The sequence below is a fragment of the Hippopotamus amphibius genome, chromosome 3 (assembly GCF_030028045.1).
Source record: "Hippopotamus amphibius kiboko isolate mHipAmp2 chromosome 3, mHipAmp2.hap2, whole genome shotgun sequence".
NCBI classification, from domain to species: domain Eukaryota; kingdom Metazoa; phylum Chordata; class Mammalia; order Artiodactyla; family Hippopotamidae; genus Hippopotamus; species Hippopotamus amphibius.
This window is the reverse complement of record NC_080188.1, coordinates 124,605,768-124,631,308: the sequence shown is the minus strand read 5'-3', so window position 1 is coordinate 124,631,308 and position 25,541 is coordinate 124,605,768. Positions and strand designations below refer to the sequence as shown.

At 42.7% G+C, this 25,541-nt stretch overlaps 2 protein-coding genes and 1 long non-coding RNA gene across 4 annotated transcripts in view; 1 reads left to right on the top strand and 2 right to left on the bottom strand.

Annotated features, from left to right (window-relative positions):
• Positions 1–446, bottom strand: part of RTN3 (reticulon 3) — a 58,249-nt gene extending 57,803 nt beyond the window's left edge. Inside the window, exon 1 of one of the 2 annotated variants that reach the window (XM_057726542.1) lies at positions 90–446. In XM_057726542.1, coding sequence (XP_057582525.1) covers positions 90–237 — 148 coding nt within the window. In that variant the 5' untranslated portion in view covers positions 238–446. The remainder of the gene's footprint in view (positions 1–89) is intronic. The other variant, XM_057726541.1, reaches the window with a different exon arrangement.
• A 92-nt stretch (positions 447–538) lies between these two features.
• LOC130848273 (uncharacterized) lies at positions 539–7,697 on the bottom strand. The gene is made up of 3 exons (XR_009052585.1): positions 7,560–7,697; positions 1,898–2,001; positions 539–961 (listed from the first exon to the last, which is right to left on the bottom strand). It is a non-coding gene; the product is annotated as an uncharacterized LOC130848273 (long non-coding RNA).
• A 289-nt stretch (positions 7,698–7,986) lies between these two features.
• Positions 7,987–25,541, top strand: part of ATL3 (atlastin GTPase 3) — a 42,900-nt gene continuing 25,345 nt past the window's right edge. The window contains exons 1-3 of the mRNA XM_057726474.1: positions 7,987–8,292; positions 20,072–20,286; positions 20,426–20,569. Of these exons, the coding sequence (XP_057582457.1) occupies positions 8,247–8,292; positions 20,072–20,286; positions 20,426–20,569 (405 nt within the window). The 5' untranslated portion in view covers positions 7,987–8,246. The remainder of the gene's footprint in view (positions 8,293–20,071; positions 20,287–20,425; positions 20,570–25,541) is intronic.

The following is a 25,541-nucleotide window of genomic DNA, read 5'->3' as shown; positions in this document are numbered from 1 at the left end:
CTGAAGCCTCCGGTACGCGAGGGTGATGTGCAGGTCTGACCCCGAGGGCCCCCCCTCCCCAGAGGTCGAGGTCCCCCGGCGCGCCTCACCCGCACAGGAGGAGCCGCAGCTCTTCGCCCCCAGGGCGGGGCAGGCTCCCGGGCTCCCGCCGCCGCCGCCACCGGCCGCAGAGGACTCGGCCCCGGAGGATGACGAGGAGACCGACGGGGACTGAGTGGCCGCCGCCGGGTCCGCCATGGCTGCGCGAGCAAAGACAGGAGAGGGGCGAAGAGAGATGTGGGACGGGAGAGAGGGAGGGGAAAGAAAATAATCGGGCAGCTGGCTCTGCGAAGTCGCTTCGCCTCTCCTGCTCCGAGGACAGACTCCGACAGACTGACTGACTCAGCCCAGCGCTGCGAGAGGGCGGGAGTGGGAGCGCGCAGGCGCACAAAGGGCCCTCGGGCGGGCTGCGGGGGCGGGAGGAGGGCTTGTGGCGGCGCCCAGCGGCGCAGAGCGCAGGCGCAAGAACTGTCCCTCCGCGCTCCTGCAGGGAAGGCGGGACAGAACCGGCTTCGCCCAGCGCCCCGGCGGGTGGCTGGGGTGGGCCGCGCCCCTCAGGGAGCTTGGCGCAAGGGGGCGTGGCCAAGCCCCAAGTCCCGCCCACCACTGCGGCCGAAGTGGGAGGGGGTCCTGCGGCTTACTGTTTCTCCACCTCTTTTTCTGTAAATGTTTTAGCGTAGGCTGATTACGTGTTTTAACGATAGAAGTTTCTTTTTTTCCATTTGTGGAGAATATCTTTCCGACAGATTCCAGAGCCGATGTCTTTTGTCTGATGCGTTCCCGCCCGTGATTCCAATGGTGAAAACCACAGTGTAGGCCCACTCTGCAAGGTACTTTATGAATTTTTCTGGATGTGTCGTAATATCTCATCACCGTGAGGCAGAGATGGCACGATCTCCCATTTGGTAGGTGGAGAAAGATGCTGTACAGAGTGAAAAACTATTATTTATTCCAACCACATTGCAATGCAGCCGCAGAACCAGCTTCATATTCTTATCTCGTTACTGTTCCGCAAGAGGGGTCCACCTTGGGTCTCAGGGTTGCCCTTTCCTCAGAATAGACTAACAAATAGAGAAGACACATTCTGAACGAAAAAAAGCTGAGCTAATGAGAAAAGAAGAGCCGGGAGATAACATCCTGCCTGTGGTTATGGGAGATGGTAAAATGAGGTATTAAAAATTGAGAATATGGCACAAAAGATACGCAATTGAATTTTATTCGTAGCCTAAAAGAGGTCCTTAGTGGAAACTGTATTTGAAACCAGATAGCTAGTTTATACTGGATTTTGTTCATTTTTTGGCTTCTCTTTGGTTGGCTTGCAAAATTCAAAGCCTTTTCCCTACATCTGGTCAAATGATTTGAAATGTGCATGATTCATTTAAAAAGGGAAATGTAGACTGGAAGTAATAAAAATCAAGGCTGTGGGCCCTGTTGTTGCTAAAGCGGCAATCGATGACCCGACGGGCAATTGCAGAATCAGCAGGTACTATAAAGATGCAACCTCATGAAGAGGGAGGGAGTCAGCCAAGCAGCCACACAGTGGAAAAACGATCTGACCCGTGGAAATCTTCTAGAACAGGCAGTGGACTACGTCTGCCCTTGACAGTTTTTAAGGTCAAGTAAAGCCCAGAGAGGGAAAAAAAAAACAAACCTCCTGGCCATTGAAACACTCTGAAAAAAGGCACAGAAGAGTATTTCCCAAAATAACTTTGTGGCAAATATTTTACTCTGGCACTTACAGCATCAGCTGATACTGCAGCAACCTGTCCTTTAGATGACAAAGAGAAATGCAAGCCAATCTAATAACCAAGCCAGTTATCTACCCATTCTGATAAATGCAAAAATTTAAAAAATTTACATTATTAGGTGCTGGATAAGGAAATGAATGAGGCTGGTCCATAACTTCAACAGCAATTGCTAGAATCTGCAGACTCTGGCTGGAAAGGAATCCTGTTCCTGTATCTAGAAAGAGAGAAAAGAAGATAAAAATCATGACACGTGGTCTTAGTGGTCTCTTCAAACCCTTCAGATTTTTTACATAAGAGGCCTTTGTGCTAGGTCCAATTCCTGAAGTTGCCTTTTCTTCCTGCTCTCATTTGCTGTACCAGTAAATTTTCCTGAGACTGACTCTTGTTTGGGATGTTATTTGTATACATGATTTGTTCCACAGATGTTCACTTGTCACTTGATGTGTGTATGACACTCCCCTGGGGAATTTGGAGGGATCCAAAAAATATGTTTGTTCTGAGCTTACAAGCTAGTTGGGGCTTAGAACAAACTCACATAAAGTTAAAAAAAATACAAATTAAATAGCAACCAAAAACAACCCCCAAACAACACAAAACTATAATGCTATGATCAGATGACACGTGAATCGTATGAATTTAGGAGGAGAAGGAATCCCTATGGAGTTATAGTGACTTGGGGAGGTTTTATGAAGAAGCTGGTCAGATAGGAGTTTGGAGTGGTAAGGAGGTCATTAAAGGCAAGGGAGAATGGTGTGAAGCAAATGCATGGGCTGCTTTTGTGCAAGTATACAATAACACCTCCTTCTGGGCAGACCAATCACAAAAAAGCATCCCTTCCTCCCAGTTCAGCCCATGATGCACATCAGTGCTGGCTTGTCTAACAGAACTTGGCCTAGATTTGATCCCTTCTTGCCCCCCAGTCTGCATTAACACAACACGAGACCACACACCCTTCTGTGGTGGCTGGAGGCTGAGCAGTGCCCGGGTTGGCTAGAGCCAAGGGCTTGACTTGGGACAAGAGGGAGATAAAATGGGGAAGATGTGTGGAGGCCAGAGTGTGGAGAAGTAGTAACAGAGCCTTAAAGAACTGAGGGTTTGGGACTTCCCTGGTGGTGCAGTGGTTAAGACTCTGCCTGCCAATGCAGGGGACATAGGTTTGATCCTTGGTCTGGGAAGACAATGTAGCCAAGAAAGAAAGAAAGAAAGAAAGAAATTAAACAAAACAAAGAATTGAGGGTTCATCTTAGGGATAATGGGGAGTCAGCCTAAGTTTTCAGGCAGGGAGGGGCTCAGATGGGATTGTTAAAGTGCTCACTGGGATATAGCCATTTCTCAGGAGTTCTGCTGAGCAATTTTTACTGCTGAGGTGCTAAACTGGGAAATCTTTCTTGGTCTTGTCCCTATAGAACGGGTATTTACAAAGCTAATTTCCCACATCATTTTCTAGGCCATCTTGTTACCCTGTTTTTTTTTTTTCTTGACTTTTAGAAAAAAAATTATTTAATTAAAAAATTTGATATAGTCACATGCCATATATGTGTTTATATTCAAAAGTATATATCCTATAAAGTTTTATTCTATCACCAACCCCTCTCCACCCACTGGTCTCGCCCTCTCCACTCACACAGGAAACTACTGTTAGGAGCTTTCCTTGGCAAATGCAAAGGTCAACATAGCAAATCTATATCCTCATCTACCCCTTTTAACACAAATGATAGCATGCTTTACACACTGTCAAGTATGTTGCTTCCTTTCCTTAAAAGCAAATTCTAGTGATCTTGGGACTTTCTAGGTGGCGCAGTGGTTAAGAATCTGCCTGGCAATGCAGGTGGACCCGGGTTCGAGCTCTAGTCTGGGAAGATCCTACATGCTGTGGAGCAACTAAGCCCGTGTGCCACAACTATTGAGCCCATGTGCTGCAACTACTGAAGCCCACATGCCTAGAGCCCATCCTTTGCAACAAGAGAAGCCACCGCAATGAGGAGCCTGTACACCACAATGAAGAGTAGCCCCTGCTTGCTGCAACTACAGAAAGCCCGTGTGCAGCAATGAAGATCCAACACAGCCAATAAACAAATAAAACAAATACATTAAAAAAAATTCTAGTGATCTTTTCTAGTGTCTTTTTGAAGCGTTAAACAGCGGTGCTTTTGGGCTGCAATAAAACTAACGAAGCAGCTGATAGCTGTTGAGCTTTTACTGTGTTACCACGTCGAGGGCCTGATATTCAACTTATAACACCCGATGAGTTGGGGTTGACTATTTTCTTTTTATAAACTAGGACATGAAGTTATTACCTCATTTTATACACCCTTTTATTGTATTTTTATTTTTAAAAATTAAGTAATTAGTTTATTTATTTTTGGCTGCGTTGGGTCTTTGTTGCTGCCTGCCGGTTTTTTCTAGTTGCGGTGAGCAGGGGCCACTCTTCCTTGCGGTGCTAGGGCTTCCCACTGCAGTGGCTTCTCTTGTCGCAGAGCACCGGCTCTAGGGGTGTGGGCTTCGGTAGTTGTGGCACATGGGCTTTGTTGCTCCGTGGCATGTGGGATCTTCGCAGACCAGGGCTTGAACCTGTATCCCCTGTATTGGCAAGCGGATTCTTAACCACTGTACCACCAAGAAAGTCCCATAGACACCATTTTATATACGAGCAAAGTAAGGTATTTAAATGACACCCAGGGATGCCAGTGGTCCAGTCTGTCCTTTCTGAGTGCCCAGACTGTTGGTTAAACGTGGATCCTGCTAGTAGGTGGTAGGAGAGGAGGCTGAGCTGTGTCCCAACACAGTCAGTGAGTGATAATTATTTACTTGGCTGTTTACCCCACAAGGCCGTGAGTCTCTGGAGGACAAGAATGTGTCTTATGTATTCCTGCAGCATTACTGCCTGGCACTGTGCTTGGCACTCAAGAAACACTCTATTTTTGGAAAGCTTTGGAACCTGAGTCACAGTGGAAATTACTGCAGAAAACAATTTTGCTATTTTTGTGCTTTGTAACATAACTCAGCATCTCGAATATTTATGACTTTGTTTTGCTTTTCCAGAGTGAATACGTTTACCAAGTTTTTGAGCACTAATCATGCATCAGTCATAATTGCCAAACACATCTCATTTAAACCTGCAACAACTCTTGCCTTGAGTATTCGAATCATTTGGCAGATGATAATGAAAATTTCGAAGAGGTTGACTAACTCACCCAAATTTGCCCAGCTAGTGAGCATCAGAGCTAGGATTCAGAGCCAGCTTAGTCTGACCACAAAGCCAGTGGCCTTGACCATTCAAACATTGTCTACATGTCACCTACTTCTGGAAAACCACAAGGAAAGCTCAGCCTCTGGTCATACTGCATGACTCAATTCAGAGTGGGATGGCTGAAGGCAGGCTTAAATCAGTCTCATCAGTATGTAACATTTTGAATCTCCACTGTTTTGATGACCCTGGATACTTGAGAAGGAAACAATAACAGAACAGATTTCTTGTTTATAGGGGTTGTTTTCTAAGCTGTGCCTAATCCTAAAGTCTACCTATAATTTGTATTGTGTTGTTCCAAGTGCCAAAAACTTCTACAATGTATGGGGAAGGCTAATGTGCTGACATTGACCTTGAGGATGTTAAATATTGAGAAAAATGTAATGTCATTATTTGCTGGTCACTTCTTGAAAGGATGGATTTCAGTGGATCTCTTTTGGGAGCCCTTAAAATAGAACACGATATGTTATTCAAAAGTAAAAATCAGGTATTCAGCATTAAAAGAACAAAAAAGTGAGTGAGCAGTATTAAGTGTAACATATACCTTCTTTATTCATCTATTCAATAAACATTTGAGGGACTTCCCTGGTGGCACAGTGGTTAAGAATCCACCTGCCAATGTAGGGGACACGGGTTCAAGCCCTGGTCCTGGAAGATCCCACATGCCACAGAGCAACTAAGCCGGTGTACCACAACTGCTGAACACGTGAGCCGCAACTACTGAAGTCTGTGCACCTAGAGCCTGTGCTCTGCAACAAGAGAAGCCACTGCCATGAGCAGCCCCTGCTCACTGCAACTAGAGAAAGCCCTTGTGCAGCAATAAGGACCCAATGCAGCCTAAAAATATATAAATAAACTGCACATATAATTCTAAAAAAAAAAAGAAAGAAAGAAAGTGAAAAGACGATTCATAGAACGGGGGGAAATTTTTTGAGTTTCTACCATCTGCCTGGCAACATCTGGGGGCACTGGAGATACAGCAGTAAACCAAAACAAAAATTCCTGTCCATTTGGAACTTGTATTCTCGTGGGAAGAGACAAAAAGAAAAGTAAAACATAAGTTAGATGGTGAGAAGTCTTGTGGAGGATTGGGAAGGGGAATACAGAATGCTGGGGTGTATGGTCAATTTTAAATTCTTACACTGTGTGTTGCAAGTGTGACAGGTCATTAGCCTCTGGCCGCTTTCTGTCTCAAGCATACCACATAACTCCCTGGATTTGTGTCACATCCTGTAGGTCCTGCTTTCTGCACACCCAACGTGAAATCCCAGTAACCACTTGTCCTGATGTTTCTTCTTTTTTTTAATAAAGTTATTTATTTGTTTATTTATTATTGGCTGCATTGGGTCTTCGTTGCTGCCCGCTGGCTTTCTCTAGTTGTGGAGAGTGGGGGCTACTCTTTGTTGCAGTGTGCAGGCTTCTTACTGCGGTGGCTTCTCCCAGTTCCAGGTGCAAGGGCTTCAGTAGTTGTAGCACGTGGGCTCAGTAGTTGTGGCACGTGGGCTCAGTAGTTGTGGCACGTGGGCTCAGTAATTGTGGCTTGTGGGCCCTAGAGCACAGGCTAAGTGGTTGTGGCACATGGGCTTAGTTGCTCGGTGGCATGCGGGATCTTCCCTGCCCAGGGATCAAACCTGTGTCCCCTCCATTGACAGGTGGATTCTTAACCACTGTGACACCAGGGAAGTCCCCACATCTAGTTTCTTGCTGGCCAGAGTTAGTTTAGATCTAACCTAGACTCAAATATAAAGACTGGAAGAGGGTATTCAAATAATCTTCAGAGTTCACAGAGAATCAGAAGGGGCGGGGGAAAAAAAAAGAAGGGGCAGGGGAAAAGAAATAAAAACAGGACCTCTTTAGGTAAGATTAGGTGGAATTATCTTTACCTCTTCACTTCTGGCCTAATCACTCAGGGAATGAAAAACAGCTCAAGAGCATGAAGAGCCTAGAGATAGCTGGAAGGAGGTTCTGGGTAGGTTATAATAGTTAAGGCAGAGGCAGAAGAAAGAAGGTGGAATAATGTGTCGAGTGAATGAGGCAATGGTGATGCCAAGAGGTGGTGTGGATGGTGGGGAGGGGGATAGAGGCTTTAGCTTCCCGTAAGCTGCACCAGCCACTTACCCCCAAGACAACTGCCCCTACCCCAACGAATCCAAAATAACAATATTTTTCAATTGTGACAACTGATTTCCTCAATCACACGTTAAGCGTGAATGAAAGCACTTTTGGAGAACCGTGTTTTGTACTGATCTACCATACAGTTTAAGTGAGAGTGTGATTGCCAAAGGGGCTGCAAAACAAGCTCCTGTAAGCCAGAGGTTTACAGAATACGGCCATGGCTTAGACCGGACAAAGCCAGAGGAAGGAGTTTTCCTGGAAGTTCTCACATTAGCTGTTAGAGTGGCGATGGTGCGACATCAGGCTTGGGCAGGGACGGGATCAGGGGGCGAAGCTGTGATGGTGATACTGAAGTCACGGCCTCCTCGCCTTGTGAAGTCAAAATCATTCAAAAAACCTGCAATGCTCACGTCATCCAGGGTTGAGGCCTCCCTTTGGTCCTTAGGGCAGACTGCCGCCGACCTATGGCCCCGGCCCACGTGAAACGCCGAAACCTCCTCAAACGCGGCCAGTAGAGCTGCAAGGGCGATTCCACCGAGGCCTCGGCCCCGGCCTGGCCCTAAAACTAAGTAAGGGCGGGGCGGGGATGACTGGCCGGCCCGCCTCTCCCTGCCTGCACAGCCTGCTGGGAGTTGTAGTTCAGTCGTCCAAGAGCCGCGGCAATCCCAGTCCCTTTCTTCCGCTTCCTCCCCGCCCTGGATGAGTGCTCAGAAAGGGGACCACGCGAGGGTACCTAGAGGGCGTGGGACTACAATTCCCAACGGACGGTTGTCCTCAGTGCGCAGCCCCAGGTATCCGGCAGCGCGTGTCGGCCTCCGGCGCATGCGCACGCGCAAACGCGTCGGGCCGTGGCGGGATCCGTCCGCGTGCTTTGTCGAGTCCCAGCCCGCTCCGCGCTCGCTGTACCTCGCGCTGCCCGTCGCGCCTTGTCAACCCGCTGTGTACGCGCTGTCTCGAGGGTTCGCGCGCCCCTCCTTCTCCCTAGTTTCTTGTAGAGCCCAGGCCACGCCCGTTTCCCGCCTCCAGGGCCTGGCTCGTTTCCGCCCCAGCCCGCCCCTCTCTGAGCCCCTGCTGCTTGTGCTGGAGGTGGAGGCTCCATGTTGTCCCCTCAGCGAGCGGTAGCGGCTGCATCGGGAGGAGCAGGTGAGGCGCCCGCTTCCCCCCCCCGAGCCCGCTCCGTGGCCACCCGCGCCGCCCTCCCTGCTATCGCTCCGAGGAGACCGGACGCCCGCGCCGCCGCCCTTCCTCGTCCCGGGCTTGGGGCCGCGCACCCCTCGCTGAGGTCCCTTGGCGAGTGAATTCGGGTCTGGGGGCTGCTCGCGGGGCCGGGCCGGGCCGGTCGGGCGCGGGCGGCGCCTTCCCCTGCCACCGCCTGGGAGCGGCCGCCTTCGTGGGTCGGGCCCTGCGCCCGGGGTGGGGGGGGGAGAAGGCCGTTAGTGCCTGTCCGGGCTGCCGCCGCCCGTCTGGCGCCTCCCCTCCCGGGAGGCCCCCGACGGTCGGTGGTCCTGGGGCGGCTTTCAGAGGCTTCGCCCCGCCGGCCCCGCCCCGGCTGAGCCGGGCGCTCCGGGCTGCGGTCCCCTCCCTGCCCGGGCGCTTCGCTCGCTCGCGGGCCGGGAAACCTCGGGTCGGGTGGCTCTGGCGGTGGTCACGGGCCCAGGGAGCCGGGAGGGTAGATGCTTTACTATTCAGCCTTCTAAAAAGCTCTGGAGGGTTGCGAAGCGTCTTTGAGTTGGAAGCTTTATTTTTAGTCTACCGACCTTGAGTTACAACAAATATCAGGAAAGTCGATTTTCAGCCCACACTTAAAGGAGATAAAAGAATGTGTCCTAAGTTGATTCTTAGGGAAGTTCTTTCAGTACGTTTGGTACCATACGTCGTTCTATTGCTTTCTTGAAGACACAGAACATAGTGAAAGCATTAAATGAAAAACAAATGGTCACCGTAAATTCATGGATTTTGATTTCATCTGTCATTTTACCTGGCTTTATTCTTGTTTGCCGTCTGTGCTGTTGAAATGGCCAGAAGTTTCACTTGCGAAATTTAAAGGCAAAACAAAAACAAAAAAACATTGTTTGAACACTCTTAATAAATCCCTGCCCTCAAATTTGAATACGAAGTTGGATGGAATATTTTGGGAAGGAGAGAAAACTAACGGACCAAAAACGTGGTTTCACACTTTGGCTGGCTTTTGGAGAAGCAAAACCTGGTTTTGTAACAGGTTTTCAGCATTTCAGTGTACTAAATTTCAAATTAGTGGGGTTTTTTTCCCCAATCCCCACAGAAACTAGCTCATAGTATAGAAATCTCGGTTGCTGCTTTAACACCTGTAAAGGAAACGCTTAATTGGAAAAGATCTCTACCTAATGAAGCATTACGCTAGTAGAGTAGGTTTTATTAGTTATTGTTTACTATCTTATTAGACTAATCATAAAATTAAGAAAAGTAGTAGTAGAGGATAAATGTGGTGGTGGCTACTAGTTTGTCTTGGTTTTAACTAAGTAGGACTTGTTTAGATTAGGCTTTTTTATATTGGGTTTTCTATGGTGTAGCACATGAATTTTTCATTTTTATGATTCCTGAGTCACAAAATGAAAGATATACTAATTAAAATGAAAGAGAATTGTAAGAAGCAAGGAATAAAAAGTTGTCTCTACCTCCCCAATTCCCCAGTGGTAGTCATTACTCAGTTTGGTCACATACTAAAGATTTCTTTTAAGTACTTTAGGGAACCCTAGGTTGTGTGAACTTGTTTGAGAGTTGGTTTAAAGTTTACCTGTAATGACTCGGCATCCCTGTTAAAGATTCTATGGCCTGTGTTTCATATTGAGAAATTGTTTAGATAACATAACTGCAGTTTAAAGTTAGTCTGAATTTTAAAACATTTTCCTGACTTATCTTTGAGATTTTAGGAGCATATTCGCTAAAAAATATCAAGGGGGAAAATGAGGGGAAAGCTTTTAGTTGAAAGAAAAATATCTCTTAATTGTTGTAGAGCTGTGGTTCTCAGCCCTGCTGCTGCATATTAGAATAACTTGGGGTTTTTAAAACCTGCCAGTGCTTGGGGCCTACTCACAGATTCTGATTTAATTCATTGAGGGGCTGGGCCACAGTTTAAAAAAAAAAACCCAAACTCAAAACCCTAGTAATTTAATTTCTATACTAATATATAATCAAATTTCCCTATAGGTGGTTGCTTAATTCGAACTTATTTATTACTTTATAGGAAGTATAATTTGTAATATCACTATTTTTGTATTGAGTTGATGCTCTTCTGTGCAAATATCAAAAAATGCCTTTTATTGGTATGTGTTTTGATTGTTAGAATGTGTTACAAATATTTCACAAAGTATCAATAGATTACAAATTAGGAAATATGCTTTATTGATACAGTAGGTGAATAGGCAAAGAAGTAGATTAACTCTTTTTATGTCTTGAAATGATAAGGAATCCAAATCAAATATTGCATCAGTTAAGAAAGTCTTATTCAGCTGGAATACAGGTAATTAAAACCTTCAGTTAACCAGATTGATTTTGGTGGTGGTCGTATTTTTAAGGTAAAGTCAAATAAGACAAATATTGAATTCATTCTATTAAAAAAATTTTTTTTCGTATGGTATAGCCTGGCATTTTTAGATTCAGCCCAGTCTCTGCATTTCTGAATCTTTAATACTGCTTAGTCATAGTTGATCTTCATACATCCCTTAAGCACTACAAAATTCTTAATTGACTAAGTGTGGTTTTGTTCAGCGTTCTGTGCTAAGGTGCAAATTTCTCCTACTATTCAGTTAGTTTGCATTTAAATAGTATTTTCACTGAAATAACCTTAAAAATATACGTGTATCTACCAGCATAGTTACTGCCTTGAGACAAAATAGAGTATATAAAAGCACTCCCCCACCATCACCAAAAAGGAGCCACACCCAGCAGTTGTAGAGTTGGTTGAGGGCTTTAGTGTGCTTAACTTCAAATATGATGATGTGTTTCCTTTGGCCTTTTCTGTGAATTAGGAACTTTAAAGACTGCCAGCAAGAACAAGACATGAAAATGGTATGCTTCTGTTTTTGGGTGTGTTGCTTTTGCCCTTTAGAAAATGTGGTATTTGACAAGGAGAGTGGAAAACTCAGGTCATAACTTTACCCTGAGTCATGAGCGCTACTCAGTGATATGTTTCTGTAACAGTAGTTATGATTTGCTTTTCAGAACTCTCTGGACAGTAAGGATGAGTACTGAGCCTGGCTCAACACCAGTGGTTCTTAACCCAGGGAGATTTTTTCTGGTTGGGACACTCAGCAAGGTCTGAAGACATTTGTGGGTCTCACAATTAGGAGGGAATGTTATTGGTATCTAGTGGGTAGAAGCCAGAGATGCTGCTAAATATCTTGCAGTGAATGAGATTGCTCCCCACAACAAAGAGTTATCCAGCCCAAAATATCAGTGGTGCTGAGGTTGAGAAACCCTGGTCTAAACTGTCATATTGACCTAAATTCTGTCTGAATAATCTGAAATAACAGTTGTAATTGCTTCCAGATAACTAGTTTCATTGACTTTATCACTGTTCAGATGTGCTCAAGTATTTAAACTTTTTTCCGCATAAGGCTTTTTCTGATAGAACTTATTTCTTAAAATTTACATTTTCCATAGATGCAGAAAGGCCGATTATAATTCAATAGTCTCATCTACTTTTATCTACCCTGTGCAGCTTTTTTTGTTGTTTTTTTTCTCTTTAGTCCTTTGAAAATTCAGAAATAATTCTAGGAAGAATCAGTGCTGTAATCTGCTCAGATCTCTACAGGTTTTTCCCTGTAATAATTAATTTCACCTGTAGTCTTTCAGCCACTCTATTTGGGTTGTCTGTCTTTGTTTTAGTGCAGAACTTCTCCAGTGAATCCAGTTATACAGTGATTGTTGGAATAGGCATACTTAAATCTGTTGGTTAGTCTGGATTAAGGTGTGTTGTGTCAAAAGTAAAGGATATATCAGTACTTTAAAAGTAATTAGAGAAAACATTGTAGCTTCCACATCATTATTGGAGTCCTTTTTAATTATCCAAATATTTTCAACATTTCTATATACTTTGAAATGATGGCTGGTACAGTATTACTGTGAGCTATTTGCAGCACTAATCAGAATTGGCCGGCTTCCCTGGTGGTGCAGTGGTTAAGAATCCGCCTGCCAATGCAGGGGACATGAGTTCGAGCCCTGGGCCAGGAAGATCCCACATGCTGTGGAGCGACTAAGCCCGCAAGCCACAACTGCTGAGCCCACGTGCCGCAACTACTGAAGCCTGCACGCCTAGAACCTGTGCTCCACAAGAGAAGCCACCGCAATGAGAAACCCGCACACCGCAGCTAACAGTAGCCATCACTCGCCACAACTAGAGAAAGCCCACACGCAGAAACGAAGACCCAATGCAGCCAAAAATAAAATAAAAAAATAAAATCTTAAAAAAAAAAAAAAGAATTGGCAGTATGATTTGATAGTTCTACCACTAACTTTTTTTTTTTTTTTAAACTTAAGTTTTAACTTCACTAAACTTATGTTTTCCCTAGACTTAGGTTTTAAGTTCATTTAAATGCATACAGATGGTTGGGGAACTAGGATCCCACAAGCCTTGTGGTGCAGCCAGAAAGAAAAGAAATATATACAGACGATAGGTGTGACTGTGGTCAGGCCATATCTTTGTATATGTATAAAATGTCACATCTGTTATTTATGTAAGTGAACATAATAGAACATTAACTGTTCATGTAAACATAACTGTTACATGTTACATTAACTGTTACACTGTAAACATGAACATTAACTTTTCATGTAAGTGAGCATTTCCATTGTTGTCCTCTCAGAATGCATACCTAGACCTTGGGAAATGATTGCTTTGCTAAAGGGAGAAGGCCTATAAGGTTGCCATTTAAAGGTTTTTCTAGTACCATCTCTGGAGGTTAGATCTCCAGAGTATAAGATTACAGAGAAGTGGGAGTAATTTCACTGCAAATGGGGTGTCCCTCCCTCTTAACTCCTAAAACAAACCCCCAAGTCTTTTGTGGGGTCCTTACTGATCAAGTTGCTTTAATTTATATATATATATATATATATATATATATATGCATGCATATGTATATATATTTTCATTTATTTATGGGGGGTTGTGTTGGGTCTTTGTTGCTGTGTGTGGGCTTTCTCTAGTTGCGGAGAGTAACGGCTACTTTTCCTTGCCATGTGCGGGCTTCTCATTGTGGTGGCTTCTCTTGCTGCAGAGCACGGGCTCTAGGTACTCGGGCTTCAGTAGTTGCAGCACGTGGGCTCAGTAGTTGTGGTGCATAGGCTTAGTTGCTCCGTGGCATGTGGGATCTTTCTGGACCCGAGATTGAACCGGTGTCCCCTGCATTGGCAGGCGGATTCTTAACCACTGTGCCACTTGGAAAGTCCCTGCTTTAATGTTTCTATCATCATGAATTTTGATCGGTTCTTTAGCCAGGCCTATACAATTTTAAATTAAGCCAAAGCATGAATATGTTGCCTAGCAAGTTTGGCCAATTTAGATACTCAGGAAATTTTCAGTTGTTCAAGAGGCATTGAATTTTAGAGCTAGAAAATGGCTTTACTTAACTGCTTGATTTTGTAGAAGAAACCGAGACACAGAGAAGTAGAATGATTTACTCATGCTGCTACGGTTAGTACGAAAATGGGTCCAGAAACCTGGTCTTTTTTGATTGTTAGGGAAGGCCTTTCTCCTGTACATACTCCTTCACAAGCATAACAGTCTTTGCCAAACCAGGAGTTTAAATCATTGAAGGAAGAAATGATAGGGTCTGGTTGTATGTGACATATAGGAAGATAGAGTCAGGGAAGATGTAGAGGCTGAAAGGTGGAGATTTGAGAGAAGTGGAGCAGCTGAGAGGATTCACTTTGATAATACTAAATGTAGACTTATAAAATGTTAGAGCTGAAAGGGTTGCTAGAGGTTAAATATTGACTCATTTTACTGTTGAGACTGAAGACTAGACATGCCCAGAATCACACAGGTTGTTAGTGGTAGAACTAGAACAGGAACTTGTCTCCTAACTCTCATACCCATATATTTCTACATAATACTCCTCCGAGAGTGAGCTGATGGTAGAATGTCCAGGTGAATCTGTCCCTTAGGCAGTTGCACATTTGAACCTAAGTGCAGGTTAGAAATTAATGAAATTGCATCATCAAAATAGAGGGTGTAATGAAATTATAAGAATAAAGAACTCATTCAGGGAGAGGATGAGAACTGTGCAAGGCTAAAGCAGGGTGTTGGTGGGTATCACAGGAGGCTGGAAAGGAGAACCGGTAAAAGGGGATGATAAAGAGGCTGGAAGAGAATTAGGAGTGGGCAGTGTCATGAGTCCAAAGGTTTTAAGAAGTTTTAGAAGTGGTTGGCCATTGTGTTTCTTTGTCTTTTTTGTTTTTCTTGCTGCGTTGGGTCTTTGCTGCAGGTGGGCTTTTTCTAGTTGTGGTGCACGGGCTTCTCATTGCAGTGGCTTCTCTTGTTGAGGAGCATGGGCTCTAGGTGCTTGGGCTTCAGTAGTTGCAGCATGTGGTCTCAGTAGTTGTGGCACACCAGCTTAGTTGCTCCGAGGCATGTGGCATCTTCCCAGACCAGGGCTCAAACCCGTGTCCCCTGCATTGGCAGGCGGATTCTCAACCACTGTGGCACCAGGGAAGTCTGGCCGTTGTGATTTATCACAGGTGTAGGGTTGAATGAGAATCAAGAAAGGCCTATTGGATTTGGCAGGAGAGGTCGTTGATGAACTAGAGAACGGTTTCAACAGAGAGACTGAGAGGAAAGTCACATTGCAAGGTGATAAGAGGGGTATGGGTAGATAAGTGGATGAAGACATACCTTCAAGGAGGGTGACAATGAAAGCAAGGAGACTGGGAGGAGGAAGAGAAGAAACTGACTTTTATTAAGGTTCTTTACATGTACTGTTGGGTTTAGTGTTCACAGTACTAGGAAGTTGTTATTTTATGGTAGATACTGGGGCTGAATGTGATAGTTTACCTACTCCCCAGGAGCTCCCAGGAGCCCTTCACAGTATTATTATGTTGTAAGGAGTGGAATAATAGTACAAGGTTTTAGTGGAAATAGGAAAGTGGGTTCTTTTTGTTGAGTCCCTATTATGTGTCAGACACTGTGCTTTGAGATGGGTATTAGATTTATAAATAAATGGAGCTACAAATGGTTAGAAATCTACCCACAGTCACATTGTGACTATGTGGTGGAGTTTGTTTATTCCCCAGCTGTTTATTGGATGTCTTCTCTCTGTGGGCACTGTTCTGGTTCTTGGGGGATATAGCATTGAACAAAAGAGACAAAAATTTCTGCCCTCACGTAGCTTACATTCTAGAGGCGAGAAACTAAGGATTCAAACCCTGCTGTCTCTCTGATTGCTTTTAAAAAATTTTTTTTTTACTTTTTTATTTTTTTTAAGAACTTTTATTGAGATACAGTTAACAATAAACTGCATATATTTAGAGTGTACACTTTGGTATCTCAGTCTCCCAATTCATCCCACCCTAACCCTCCCCACTTTCCCCACTTGGTGTCCATATGTTTGTTCTTTACATCTGTGTCTCTGTTTCTGCCTTGCAAACAGGTTGATTTGTACCATTTTTCTATATTCCGCATATATGTGTTAATATACGATATTTGTTTTTCTCTTTCTGACTCACTTCACTCTATGACAGTCTCTAGGTCCATCTCTTGATTGCTTTTTATTGTACCGTGTAAAGTGATGGACTCTGAGAGGAGGTTGGGGTGGGGGGTCAGGACAGAGGGAGGGTGAAGGTGCATGTTGAAGGATGAGCAGGTTTTTGCTGTAGTCAAGTGGAAGAAGCATTTCAGGCCATAGTAGCAAATGTCTGAATAGGCTGTATATTTGAAACTTTGAAATCAAGACAGGACAGGACCTGAATCCTAACTTTCACCCAGGAGGAAGATCAGTGATTATAAATTTACCTGGGAGGATGAGGAGAATAAAGAATTAGAGGAACGGAGGCAGTAGGGTGAATGGTGAAAGGCTTTGACTTGTAGGATGGCGATTTTAGCTCTTGAGTCATCAATCCATAAAATGTTTTTGATAGTTTTTTTTTTTTAATGTAGTCAAGATATATGTATGTACTGTAATGAAGGCATTCAGCCCTAAGGGATGAGGTGGCATCGTTAAAGCAACACTCGGGGATGTTGACTTGCATGATCAACCTAACAGGTTGCAAAGGTTGGAAGGTGGCATGGCTAAAGGAGAGGGCCCTGAGGTTTTGATTAAGGGATCTATGGGATTGGGGAGGGGTGTGGTCTGAGACACAAGGATAAATCAGCAAAGGCAATTTACATGATATCTGGAAAAGGGTGAGTAGAAATACGATTTTTTACTAGGACCATCAGTAATAAAGTTCTGTCGTCTTAGGAAGTGAGAGATAAAGATGGTGTGGTGAAAAGTGAGCAGATCTGTTTATGTTAAATTATTGGTGATGTGTACAGTTCAAAATGATTTTTCCCTTAAGTGGACCCAAACCAAAGGAACAAGATCTTTTAAAATTTGGTGTGCCCAGGGACTTCCCTGGTGGCACAGTGGTTAAGACTCTGCACTCCTAATGCAGGGGGTCAGGGTTCGATCCCTGGTCAGGGAACTAGATCCCACATGCATGCCTCAACTAAGGAGCCCGGCTGCCCAACTAAAACCTGGTGCAACCAAATAAGTAAATAAAATAAATAAACAAATAAATATTAAAAAACAAACCAAAAAAGCTGGTGTGCCTAGTATACTGTTGAAGAGAAATGCAAGATCACCGCAGCTCCCTCAACTAAATATAGCCTGGTTCTCTTCCTTTTCACTTTGCTGTAGGCAGAAAGAGGAAGAGATGAGGGAAGGCTTTATCACTTTTTTTTTTTTGAAACTGTCCTTGGTGGTCTTCATCTTCTCTTGAAGTGCAATGCATTGTGTACAACTGCGTACATTTGTCATGGGATTATTCTATCTTGTTTGTAGCCCAGGTAACCTTATCTTCCATGCCTGTTGCCCTGACAATACCACCTGCATCCTTTGGGTGGTAGCTTGCAACGCTATTATTGTACGTACCATTCATCCTTTTTACAGTTGTTTATTTTGTGCCTGCCATGTGTCAGTACATTCACACTGCTCAGTAAACTTTAGTAGTGAAATAGATAAAATTGAAAGAGCCAGTACCATGAACTAAACTGTGAAGTCCTAGGGGACTGTTGTATTGGTTACTAGGTTTGGCTGTATCTCACAGAGCCTCCAAGTAAGTGATGTAAACAAGGTAGACATTTTTCTTTCACATGAAAGTGAGCCAACATGGCAGTTCTACACGAAGTCCTCAGCCCTACCTCTCTCTCTCTCATTTTTTTTTTTTTAGATTGTTATTTGTTGGCTGCGTTAGGTCTTTGTTGCTGCGTATGGGCTTTCTGTAGTTGTGGGGAGCGGGGGCTACTCTTCATTGCAGTGCATGGGCTGCTTATTGCTGTGGCTTCTCCTGTTGTGGAGCATGGGCTCTAGGCGGACGGGCCCAGTAGTTGTGGCACATGGGCTTAGTTACTCCGAGGCATGTGGGATCTTCCCTGACCAGGGCTCAAACCCTTGTCCCCTGAATTGGCAGGTGGACTCTTAACCACTGCGCCACCAGGGAAGCCCCCTACCTCTCTTGTTGCTCCAGTGTTCCTAGGGTGTTGCCCTCATGTGCCTGGTCCAGGGTGAGTTGCTCCAACTTTTGCATCTAGCCAGCAGAAAGAGGGAAGATGCGTTATCTGGAAGTTGCTGTATCACTTACAGTCAGAACTTTGTCACATGGTGATACCCTACATACAAAATTGGGTTGGAAAGGTGTTTCTTCTGAACATTTATACACCCAGCTAAAAATCTGTTACCATAACAGAAGGAGAAAATGAATATTGAGGGAGCAGCCAGCCATCTCAGGGACTTTGGTACTGCTTTGAGTACTGCACAGTACTTAACCCTGTGGCTTATCCATAACGTGTGAATCAGTTGTTCTCATTTGTTCTTTTATATGAAAACTGAGGGTCTTCAGGTCCTGGATTCACCAGTTAATGGCAATAAGAACTCTAAGAGGTTATTCAAAGAACTATTTTCTTTTTATAATGGGAAATAATGGAAAAGAAAAGTATTAGTATACATGTATTATAATGCTAGCATGACATTTAATCAATATTTATGAATTGGTTTCCAATAGTTTGCAAAAAATTAAAAAGTGGTAAGAACCGTTTTGTGGCTGTTTGATAGCATAGGTATAAAACATGAGCAGCAATTCCCATACTTAAAGGGTAGAGTCTGGCAGTCGAGCTGTTTTGTTGACTTTGCATGCTGTGATCATTCAGCCTTCAGTGCTTCCCAGATGAAAGTGTTTTTGGGACCATATGTATAATTTCGGCCATATCTGCCTATCCATACTGTCCTCAATATTTGTCCTTCCTTTTACTTTAAATTGATTAGTTTTTAAAACTTAGCCTCCTTCTAAGCAGTAATCCATTAAAACATGGTTTTGTTTCCCAGTATGCATTAAAATACATAATTATTAAAATAAGTGTCCTTTTAACTACCTAAAAACATCTCCTTTAGTACATACACTTAGGGAAATAGTGCTTTGCCTCATTTCCTAGGCCCCACTGCTCTTTTTTTGTAAACTTTCCATAAATTCACATAGCTAAGTGGCTCTGAATTTCAAAGAATTAATATCTTTGTGCGTTCAACTCTAGAAGAGAAACTACTAGTTAGTGCTTAATTTTGAGCTAAAGAATTAATTGCCCCTGAGACCTCGACTAGGTTATCAAGAGTGATCTGCAAAACATAGATACCTCAAGATCTTTTCAAGCTTTTCTCCAGGACCTGCTGGTGAAGATGCTTAACTTGCGTTAGCTTTAGTTTCTTTATTTTTAAAATGGAGCAGTATTATTTACCTCATAGGGTTGTTCTGAGGATTAAGTAAAATGATGTATATAAAAGGCTTAGGGACTTCCCTGGTGGTCCAGTGGTTCAGACTCTGCACTTCCTCTGCAGGGGCCTTGGGTTAGGGTTAGGGTTTCCCTGGTTGGGGAACTGAGATCCCACAAGCCATGTGGTGCGGCCAAAAAAACATAATTAATAATAATAATAATGATGATGATGCTTGGCAGTGGCAGGCACCATTTCTACTATTGATGGACGTTTGGGTTTTCTCCAGTTTTGGATCATTTTGAGTAAGCCGATGTGAACATTCTTGTATGTATGTCTTTTGGTGGATATACACATTTATTTCTCTTAGGTATATACCTAGGAGTGGAATTGTTGGATCATAGTTCTGTTTAATTTTAGTAGATACTGCCTAATGGTTTTTCAAAGTGGTTCTATTCCCATCAGAATGTAACAGAATTACAGTTGTAGCACAGTCTCTCCCACAGTTGATATTGTCAGTCTTTGAAATTTTTACCCATTCTGATGGGCGGGCAGTGGTATCTTATTATGGTTTTAATTTATTTTGTTGTTAAATAATGGTAAGGAACCTTTTCATATGATTATTGACCATTTGGATATCCTTTTTTAATAAAATGCCAGTTCATAATCTTTTGCCCATTACTGTTTTGAAAGGTGGTATAATTGTCTTTTTCTTTGGGATTTCTATAATGATTCTGGATATGAGTCCTTCGGATTTAGATGTTAATGAATATTTTCTCCTAGCCTGTGAGTTGCATTTTTCCTCCCTTAATGATGTCTTTTAATGAACAAAAATTCTTAATTTTGATGAAGTCTAATTTGTCATTTTTTTTTCCTTTTATAGTTGGTGCTTTTGTGCCCTGGTTAGGGAGTTTTTACTCTTCCCATGTTAAAAAATACATATTTAAAAATTATTTGAAACGAATTTTTTTTTCTCTACAACAACATAGGTGATGCTATGGAGAGTGGAAAGCCTGGTCCAGTGCAGGTTGTTTTGGTTCAGAAAGACCAACATTCTTTTGAGCTAGAAGAGAAAGCCTTGGCCAGCATCCTCTTACAGGACCACATCCGAGACCTTGATGTGGTGGTGGTGTCAGTGGCTGGTGCCTTCCGAAAGGGCAAGTCCTTCTTTCTGGACTTTATGCTACGATACTTATATTTACAGGTAAGGTAGAATTATTTCATTTCAAATTGAAAGTGAGACTTTTATGTCCAGAAGAACAAACCAAGCTCATGAATTATCTTTGATGTGTAAAGTTACTCGAAATTTAAGATTTCATGGAAATGTCTTCTTTCTCCTATAGAAGGAAGGTGGCCATTCAAATTGGTTGGGTGACCCAGAAGAACCGTTAACAGGGTTTTCTTGGAGAGGGGGCTCTGACCCAGAAACCACTGGGATTCAGATCTGGAGTGAGGTTTTCACTGTGGAGAAGCCAGATGGGAAGAAGGTAAGGAAGAAAAAGACTTACAAACTAACAAACACAACAAAATGAGAACTTTAATGTGTAGTCTGATAATCCCATGAAAAATGAATTTGTATCACAGTGATATTAAGTGCATGATTTAAAAATAATGCATGAATATAGTTTAAAAGGTCAAATAGTAACATAGGCTTCTAGTGAAAAATAGCCATCAGATGCCCTAGTCCTCCCTCTGCTCGTTTTGCCTTCCCAGGGGCTAATGCTCTCAACTATTCAGATGTTACTTCTGTTCTTTACACTCTTAGCCCTGTAAGCATTCACTCCCCCCACCCCTCCAGCTGTCAGCAGGGCATCTTACCCATCTCATCAAGCCTAGTAAGCTTCAGTTGTAGAGCCTCTCCCCAGATTTCTTTGTAAGGGTCAGCAGGGGCAAGTCATGTGTCTCCTAAAGTGGAAGAGGGGATTTGGAGTTATGACTGTTTCTTGAACAGACTTTAACCCATTCCTTCTGTTTTTAGCCTCACCCAAATGCATGCCTTCACAGCTGTTTGTGCCTCTCATTTTTGAGTCTTTTCAGGGCTTAAGGTTTCACATCCCCTCTTCAGTTTGCTCAGTTTCAGCCTTTTCTTTCTTTTTTTTAAATTAATTATTATTTTTGGCTGTGTTGGGTCCTAGTTGTGGCACACTGGACTCTTCATTGCAGCGCGTGCTTCTCTTTAGTTGTGGTGGATGGGCTCCAGAGCTCAAGGGCTCAGTAGTTGTGGCGAGCGAGCTCTCTAGTTGTGGTGTGTGGGCTTAGTTGCCCCGGGGCACGTGGGATCTTAGTTCCCTGACCAAGGATGGAACCTGCGTCCCCTGCATTGGATTTTTTTTTTTGATAAATTTATTTATTTGTTTATGTAATTTATTGGCTGTGTTGGGTCTTCGTTGCTGCACATGGGCTTTCTCTAGTTGCTGCGAGTGGGGGCTGCTCTTCGTTGTGGTGCACGGGCTCCTCATTGTAGTGGCTTCTCTTGTTGTGGAGCACAGGCTCTAGGCGCGTGGGCTTCAATAGTTGCGGCACATGGGCTTAATAGTTGTGGCTCACGGGCTCTAGAGCACAGGCTCAATAGTTGTGGCGCATGGGCTTAGTTGCTCCGCGGCATGTGGGATCTTCCCGGACCAGGAATCGAACCCATGCCCCTGCGTTGGCAGGCGGATTCTCAGCCCATGCGCCACCAGGGAAGTCCCTCGTTTTTACTTTTAAAAGTCAACATTCTTAAATATGTAGTTCTGGTTTTTTCCTTTTTCTCTATTGGTAGGCGTTTAGATTGTTTCTTTTTTTCATTTTTGTAATCCTTGCTAAACAACCTGAAAAATGTCTTCGTGAGTAGTGTGCAAGCGTGTCTCCAGGCCACAGTTTTTTGAACTATGTCCATGACCCATTAAAGGATAGAGAAATCAATTTATTGGCTCATGGCCAGTTTTTAAAAATAAGAACTAGAACACAGTAGAAAGTGTAGCACACATACAAATTTAATTTCAGCTCTATACATGGGTGTATTTGGTTGTAATGTAAAATATATTTCTTACTGAGGGTTCCAGTCAAAAACTTTAGAAAGCCACCTAAAAGTGGAATTATTGGGTCTGAGCATGCCCATTTCCTCTTTTTCTAGCTATTGCCAAATTGTTCTTGAAGGTGGTTATGGCATTTTACTGTTCCATTACTTGTTAGGAGAATACCGTTTCCCCCAAATATCCATGTTAAAGTATACGTATGACTCCCATTCCTTACTGAGCTTCCTTTTAGTAATTCCTCTTCTTACCTCCATTTAAGCCTCATTTTTCTAGTTAGCAGATGCCATGATTTTCTTTTTCATTGAGATTTAATTCACATACCGTAAGATTCATCCTTTCAGAGTGTATAGTTCAGCAGTTTTTAGTACACTCACAAGGCTGTGCAAATATAACCATCTAATTCCAGAACATTTTCATTACTCTCAAAAGAAACTCAGTCACTCCCCATTTCCCTCTTCTCCCAGCCCATGGCCATTATCGATCTACTTTCCTCCTCCATGTTTGCCATTTCATACAGATGGAGTCATATAATATATGGATCTTTTGTGTAGTCTTTCCCCCCCAGCCTAGTGTCCTCAAGGCCCATCCATGATGTAGCACGTATCGGGACTCGATTCCTTTTCATGGTGGAATAATGTTCCAGTGTATGGACATACCACATTTTGTTTATCCATTCATCAGTCAAAGGACATTTAGGTTGTTTCCATATCTTGGCTCTTATGAATAATGCTGCAGTGAACATGCGAGTCCAGATGTCTCTTTGAGATCCTGATTTGAATTTTGGGAGTACATACATACCCAGAAGTGGGATTGCTGGATCATAAGATAGTTCTGTTTTTACTTTTTTGTGAAACCTTCATGCTATTTTCCATGGTGGCTGTACCATTTGGTATCCCCATCAAAAGTGTATAAGCATTCCAATATCTCTACATCCTCTCCAATGCTTTTTCTTTCTTTTTTTTTTTTGATGATAGCCATTTTGAGGTGGTATCTAATTGTGGGTTTTTTTTAAATAACATTTCTTGTTTATATTTTTTAATTTTTTATTTATTTATTTATTGGCTGTGTTGGGTCTTTGTTGCTGCACATGGGCTTTCTCTGGTTGCAGTGAGCGGGGGCTACTCTTCGTTGCAGAGCACAGGCTGTAGGTGACTGGGCTTCAGTAGTTGTGGCACGTGGGCTCAATAGTTGTGGCTCACGGGCTCTAGAGCACAGGCTCAATAGTTGTGGCACAGGGGTTTAGTTGCTCCACGAATTGGCAGGTGGATTCTTAACCACTGTGCCACCTAGGAAGTCTCCTAACTGTGGTTTTGATTTGTATTTTCTTTCTTTTTTTTTTTTCTTTTTTTGGCTGCTTTTTGGGTCTTTGTTGCTGTGTGTGGGGGCTACTCTTCATTACGGTGTTCAGGCTTCTTGTTGCAGTGGCTTCTCTTGTTGTGGAGCACAGGCTCTAGGTGTGAGGGCTTCAGTAGTTGTGGCTCATGGGCTCTAGACTTCAGGCTCAATAGTTGTGGCACATGGGCTTAGTTGCTCTGTGGTGTGTGGGATCTTCCCAGACCAGGGATCGAACCTGTGTCCCCTTCATTGGCAGGAGGATTCTAAACCACTGCCAGCAGGGAAGTCCCAATTTGTATTTTCTTGATGATGAGTGATATTGAGTACTTTTTCATATACCTGTAGCCATTTGTATGTCTTCTTTGTAGAAGTATTTATTCAAGTCCTTTGCCCATTTTTAACTGGGTTATTTGTTTTTGTTTTTGCTTTTTTCTGTTACTGGGATTTGGAGTAAACATGTATTTTCAGTTCTCTTGGATATGTACCTAGGAGTGGCGTTTCCGGGTCATGGCAACTCCATAGCTCACCTTTTGAAAAACTGCCAATCTGTTCCTCAAAGCTGATATGTTCTTACCAGCCATGCAGGAGGCTTCAGTCTCTCTCCATCTTGCCACACCTGATATAATCATCTTTTTGGTTATAGACAGCTTAGTAGATATGAAGTGGTATCTCATTGTGGTTTTGATTTGCGTTTGCGTTTCTTTAATGACTAATGATGTTGAGAATCTTTTCGTGTAACCATTTGTATATTTTCTTTGGAAAAATGTTTATTCAAATCAAGTACACTTTTTAATTGGGTTGTCTTTTTGTATTGAGTACTTTATATATTCTTGATACTAGACCCTCATCAGATATGTGATTTGCAATTATTTGAAGTCGAATTTGTGTTTTGTTTTGTTTGTTTGTTTTTTGGTTTATTGTGCTTTAGGTGTCATATATTAGAAACCATTGCCTAATCTAAGACCAGAAAGATTTATACCTATGCTTCCTTCTGTAAGTTTTGTGGGTTTTGCTGTTATATTTTGGTGTTGATCTGTTTTAGTTAATTTTTGTATATGATGTGAGGTAGAGATCCAATACCATTCTTTCACGTGTGGAAATCTGTTTGTCCCAGCCATGATTAGTGTTGATTGGTCATTTAGTTTGATGGTATCCTCTTCACAAAACACCTGAAGTATGGGTAGAATGAAGTCTTCTATCACTAGGTTTCAGTATATTCAGGCTAGAAACTTCATTTCATTTGAATTGGCCTTCTTTTCTGCATAGTACTTTCTTTTGCTTGAATTTATTTCATAGGTATTCAATTCACAGTAGTGGGTTGGGTATATGAAAATAAACTCATAAATATATAATATTATTAATGGGACCTGATATTTAAACTATATAACATGATAATCTTATAATTTCTAAGAATAAAAATACCTTTCCTAAGTAATAAAATGTCATTTCTAAGAATAAAAATTTTAATTTGTATTTGTTATCATAAATCTTACTTAAAAATGTTTTTGACTGTGGCATTTCTCTTCTTGGATTCAATACAGCTTCATAGAAAGCTTCCCTTCTGGCCTTTGCAACAGTTGAGGTATTTGTTGCTAAAGAATTAGGCCCTTGCTGATGATTTTACTTATTTTTCTAAACGTATTAAACCCTACCCTCTTTTGGAACCAGTTATGTATGAGTTTGAAAAATTTTATTTTTAATTTATATGACTGAAAATTATAGCAAGTTGTATGAGGATACTATATCTTTTTTTTTTTTATTTTTATTTTTATTTTTTTTTATTTTTTATTTTTTATTTTTTTGGGGGGTACACCAGGTTCAATCAACTGTTTTTATACACATATCCCCATATTCCCTCCCTTCCTTGACGCCCCCCCCCTCGAGTCCCCCCCACCCTCCCTGCCCCAGTCCTCTAAGGCATCTTCCATCCTCGAGTTGGACTCCCTTTGTTATACAACAACTTCCCACTGACTATTTTACAGTTGGTAGTATATATATGTCTGTGCTACTCTCTCGCTTCTTCTCAGTTTCCCCTTCACCCCCCTCCCCCTCCCATACCTCGAGTTCTCCAGAGGATACTATATCTTATTTAACATAAATAATAACT